The 5,040-nt window shown below is 31.4% G+C and overlaps 1 protein-coding gene across 1 annotated transcript; it reads left to right on the plus strand.

Annotated features, from left to right (window-relative positions):
- Positions 1-3,039: 3,039 nt before the first annotated feature.
- LOC128295435 (protein ALP1-like) lies at positions 3,040-4,120 on the plus strand. The gene is made up of 3 exons (XM_053031013.1): positions 3,040-3,255; positions 3,352-3,577; positions 3,666-4,120. The coding sequence occupies exons 1-3, from the start codon at positions 3,040-3,042 to the stop codon at positions 4,118-4,120; spliced, it is 897 nt and encodes a 298-aa protein (XP_052886973.1).
- The last annotated feature ends 920 nt before the right edge of the window (positions 4,121-5,040 follow it).

Here is a 5,040-nt window from a genome sequence, read left to right on the forward strand (position 1 = left end):
GACAATTAGTCTGTTGTAGACTCTATCAACCCCAATAATGGAGAAGTGACAGTGTGTGTTCCGCGCAATAGTGGGGGTGAATTTGTGGGAAATCTGAGTCATGGAAAAGTTTCATCCTTAAAGACTACACCCACCCTATTATGGAGTCTCTGTAAGCTATTGGAAATGTGATATGGATTTAGTTTGGATGCATCCATGGCAGGGAAACACACATGCCATTTTTGTAACAAACTGTTTTGCTCCACATAAGTTTAAATATAAATATCACCCACCCTTTTCTTTTCGCTTAAGTTATGTTCCATAACCAATCTGGTTAAAATATTTTGGTAAGTGTTGCTACAAAAACTTAAAATTTGAACTTATTATTTTATATTTGGAGTGGTAGAATGATCCATATTCAGTTATTATTAAAAAAAATTCTTGTCCATTTCTGGATTGCCTGATTGGTTCCTCTTTCTCTTAACTGGTTGATCGCATTTGCTTTATGCTTACGGTATACACTCATCCTAATAACATTCACTCTTTGCATCACTTAATTGCTTCATCATTATAGAATATATTAACATTCTTTTTCCTTTTCTGTTAATTCATCATTTTCATAACGATATCAAAGTTAAAGGTTACTCCATCTGATACAAGTTTATTGCTTTTGATTTACTGGCTTTTAGTTACCGACATGTGATATATAGGATCTTATTATGGACTCGAAAAGTTGTCCATCGTCTGTTTTTTTGAAGATGTTGTCTACACATTGTCCCCTTTAGACACAAATCGCTATCGTGGTAGGCTTGCATGTTAAACAAAATGCTTGACGTAGACAGCCTGCTCAAAATTCTAGTATTTGTGCTTTCGTATGTATCCCAACTCTAAGAAGAGGAGCGCAAGTCTGGATCATGCATTTCAAGCCTGTTCAGTTCACTTTTCCTTTTAGCGCGTAGTAATGCTTCAGATTCACAACATAGTAAGTTTACAGCTTGGTTGACAGAAGCGTGATGTAGAAGTTAACCATTGGTATCTGCAATGCAGCCACATGGTTTCTTTAATTGCTCCCCGGCGGTCGATGCTCCTCCTAGCATGACTATTTATACTTATATGGTGTTAGCATGTTCTTTTTTTGGGGAGATTGTCTTTAAGTTGATGGAATTGACTACTTTTGCCTTGAATTTTCTAGGGAAAATCATTAGGGGAAAGTTTGTTCTTTTTAGGGTACATTATTATACGAATTCATATTCATCTTATACGAATTTTCTATGGAAAATCATTATACTGAATTAATTTAATGTAACAACTTAACCTGTTATATTATTAGGGTCATTAATAAAAGTGGAAGAAACAACCTTCAAACAAGTGGTGAAATTTGAGTGAAGTCTGTACAAACTTTGACTGTCTTGATTCTTATTACAAAGTTACTTTGAGATTTTGAGATTGGTCAATTGTTTTTATTCTTTTTAAAACAAGTAAAAATAAGAGGAAATGAATGGTAAAAATATTATAAAAGATGTTATATTAATAATCGGATTGTATTTTATTTTTATTTAAAAAATAAATAAATTAATTTTGCATGTTAGATTAAATTGTAAATTAACCATTTTATTAAAAATTTTATTATTTTTACGGTTAAAACTGATACATGTATGTCAACATAAGTTTATTTTCTACTAAATCTCATTAAAAAATTAAACTATTATTTATTATCATATTAAAAATTAAATATAATATATTTATATAATTTCTATAATTAAACCTATGAGAAAGGGTAATATATTTGTATTATGGTATTTGAATGGTCCCATGGCTGAAATTATAAGTGAGGAGATAAAGGCTTTTTTTAAAGAATAATAAATATTTACAATGCTTGTCACTCAATATGAACTGTTGAATAAAACACTTTATAGGAATTGAAGATCTTGAACTGCTAAATAAAACACTTTATATGATTGATGGTATGTTGAGAATTTTGTATTCGAACTTTTACTAATATACTTTGTAAAAGCTTCATATTATACTTTCTTGTTGAGATAATCTTTGACTTTGACCTTTCTTACCAATATGTATAGACTATATTTACTTTTCTTACAATTGTACATTTTCAAGGATTACATCCTTTCATGTCTCAATTTTAGGTAAAGAAAATAAAGTTATATATTTTAGTATAATCTCAATTTTAGTCTTCATGGTTACATCTTATTAAAAATAAAAATAACCCCAAGTTCTTATAGCAAATCAATTATCACAATGTTGAGACTAATACTACTTTGTTAAACCACATTAAATTAAATTGTACCGTTAAGTTGGAATCTAGTTTATGGATGAATACTGAATTAATCAACCCTTCAAATAATAGTAATGATTTTAAAAATCAAAGTTTGAAATTTTGTAATTTGGATGTTGATGTATTTCAAGATTAGATGTTCATTATTAATTTCTCTTTTAATGTTCAAGATATTATTATTTGCTAAACAAAGAGTTGATTTTGTTGAATGAAATTTGATAAATATGTATTGTTCATTTTTCTTTGACAGTGCGTTATTACTTCCTTTTCTTATTTGGCTTGCTTGATTGCTTCCTCTACTCACAGTTGAGCTTCTTGTACTCACTAAACTACTGTAAGTTCTTTAATCAATTAAATTCTTTGATTTTTTTTTTACTTTTATTGAAATTAGTATTGAAGAAATGTGACCTTTTTACTATGATTTGAAGATATGTAACACTTTAATATCTTGCAGTAATGGCTCGTCTGCCTTTAATAGTACAAAGTGTAAGGCGTAAAAGAATTGGTCTTGCGGGACAATATGGTTGCAAATGTGTACAGTTGCAAGTTGGTTCTTACTTACATTGGGTGCCATCCATAGCTTACATACTTATAGACCAAGGATTAGATCCTATATTTTAGATTTTTATGCAAAACGAGATTATGTGAAAAGACTTGTATATGCTAGTGACGAGACACAGATTGAACAAGTTAGGATGAATAGAACTACCTTTTTTAAACTATGTGAGATGTTACAAACTTTAGGGGGATTAAAGTCGTCAAGGAACATGCTTATTGATGAGCAAGTGGCAATGTTTTTACATATCATTTCTCATCATCTTAAAAATCGAGTTATCAAGCATCACTTTAATAGGTCTGGGGAAACCGTTAGCAGATCATTTCACAATGTTTTAAATGCTGTCATACGCTTACAAGATGTGCTATTTAAAAAGCCAGAGCCAATTACAGCTAATTCTACAGACCCAAGGTGGAAATGGTTCAAGGTATTGGAGTGAGTTCTATATATAGCTCGTACATAATTTAGTTGAGTTAGATTTAAATATAGTATCCTAACTCGAGGTTTTATACATGTGATGTAGAATTGTTTAGGTGCTTTAGATGGAACCCACATCAAGATTAGGGTTCCAACAGTTGATAAACCTAGATATCGAACGCGAAAAGGTGACATAGCAACAAATATGTTAGGTGTTTGTACACCTGATATGCATTTTGTTTATGCTCTTCCTGGTTGGGAAGGTTCTGTTGCAGATGGAAGGGTTCTTCGAGATGCCATTAGTAGGAGACATGGATTAAAAGTTCCTCATGGTAAAGTGCAAAATTAAAGGACTTTGAATAAATCTTTAAGATCATACTTTTTTGGGAAATTAATCATGACAAATAGTTTTTTTTATAGGTTGTTATTATCTAGTTGATGCTGGATACACAAATTGTGAGGGATTTCTTGCACCTTTTAGAGGACAAAGATATCATTTGAATGAGTGGCGTCAGGGTTACCAGCCAAGTTCTCCGGAAGAATTTTTCAATATGAAACATGCTTCAGCGCGTAATGTTATTGAAAGATGCTTTGGGTTATTAAAACTTAGATGGGGAATACTTAGGAGTCCATCGTTTTATCCTGTGAGGGTGCACAATAGAATCATTATTGCCTGTTGTTTGCTCCATAATTTTATTCGAACCTATATGAGTCTTGATCCTATTGAAGCAGAGTTAGGAGAAGGATTACCTAGTAATTTGATAGATGACGATGATTCGAATATCGTTAATATTCATCCATCAGATGCATGGGCTACTTGGAGGATGGAACTAGCCAACCAAATGTTCGATGAATGGCAAGCATCTACAAATTAGTTAGGTTTAGGGTAAAAGTAGTAAACGTTAATTTGTTTATGTTATTTCATGAATCTAGTTTATGAAACTTTGGTGATGTTTGAATTATTTTTTTGTATTGTACTAGACTTGTTGAATTATAAATTATTTTGTATTGATTCATCATGTGTTATAATTTTATAAAGTGTTCACTTTTTGATTCATAATATTGAACTTATGTTTAATTTTTTTTCCTTAAGAAAATTATGTCAGGTTTTTCACAAGCAAGTGTTTCTTCCCAAAATTCTCGAGGAACCAAAAGGAAATGGCTTCCAGAAGAAGATGCTGCGTTGGTTGCCTGTATGGTCGACTTGCACAATGTTGGAACCTTTAATGCTGATACGGGATTTAAAGCCGGTTATTTAAATGAGTTGGAAAAAATGTTAGAAAAAGTTTTACCCGATGCCAAGTTGAAGGCTAAACCTAATCTTGAATCGAGGATTAGGACATTGAAAAGGGATTTGTAACACTCCTTACCCGAGACTGTTGCCAAAATCGAGCACGAGGCATTACTAAACTTATTCTATCCCTTAAATAGGTTTAAATTGTTTATTTAAGCATTTCGGAATGTACTGCCATTCTGCGTCGTAGTCGCCTAAAAATTCATATCTTGAGTTCCGAAACTCGAAATTAAGATCCGTAAATTTTTCCTGAAACTAGACTCATATATCTATCTACTAATTTTTTTCATAGATTTTTTTACTTGGCCAATTAGTACAGTTTATTAGTTAAAGTTTCCCCTGTTTCAAAACTCGACTGCACTAACCTCTTGTTACTATAAACCATGTTTCTTCCTGTAAAAAATTCATATCACTAAGCCGTTTGTTTATATTAAAACTAGACTCAACAAGGATTATAACCATATAAATTATACCTTCTAATTAGTTTTGTACAATTTATGG

This window comes from Gossypium arboreum, chromosome 7, assembly GCF_025698485.1.
Source record: "Gossypium arboreum isolate Shixiya-1 chromosome 7, ASM2569848v2, whole genome shotgun sequence".
Lineage (NCBI taxonomy): Eukaryota > Viridiplantae > Streptophyta > Magnoliopsida > Malvales > Malvaceae > Gossypium > Gossypium arboreum.

Excerpts from the sequence above, each read along its gene's own strand:
- LOC128295435 (XM_053031013.1), top strand. The coding sequence starts at position 3,040 with ATGCTTATTGATGAGCAAGTGGCAATGTTTTTACATATCATTTCTCAT. Across the intron at positions 3,256-3,351 it reads CAAGGTGGAAATGGTTCAAG|AATTGTTTAGGTGCTTTAGA; the intron begins GTATTGGAGTGA and ends CATGTGATGTAG. Across the intron at positions 3,578-3,665 it reads TGGATTAAAAGTTCCTCATG|GTTGTTATTATCTAGTTGAT; the intron begins GTAAAGTGCAAA and ends TTTTTTTTATAG.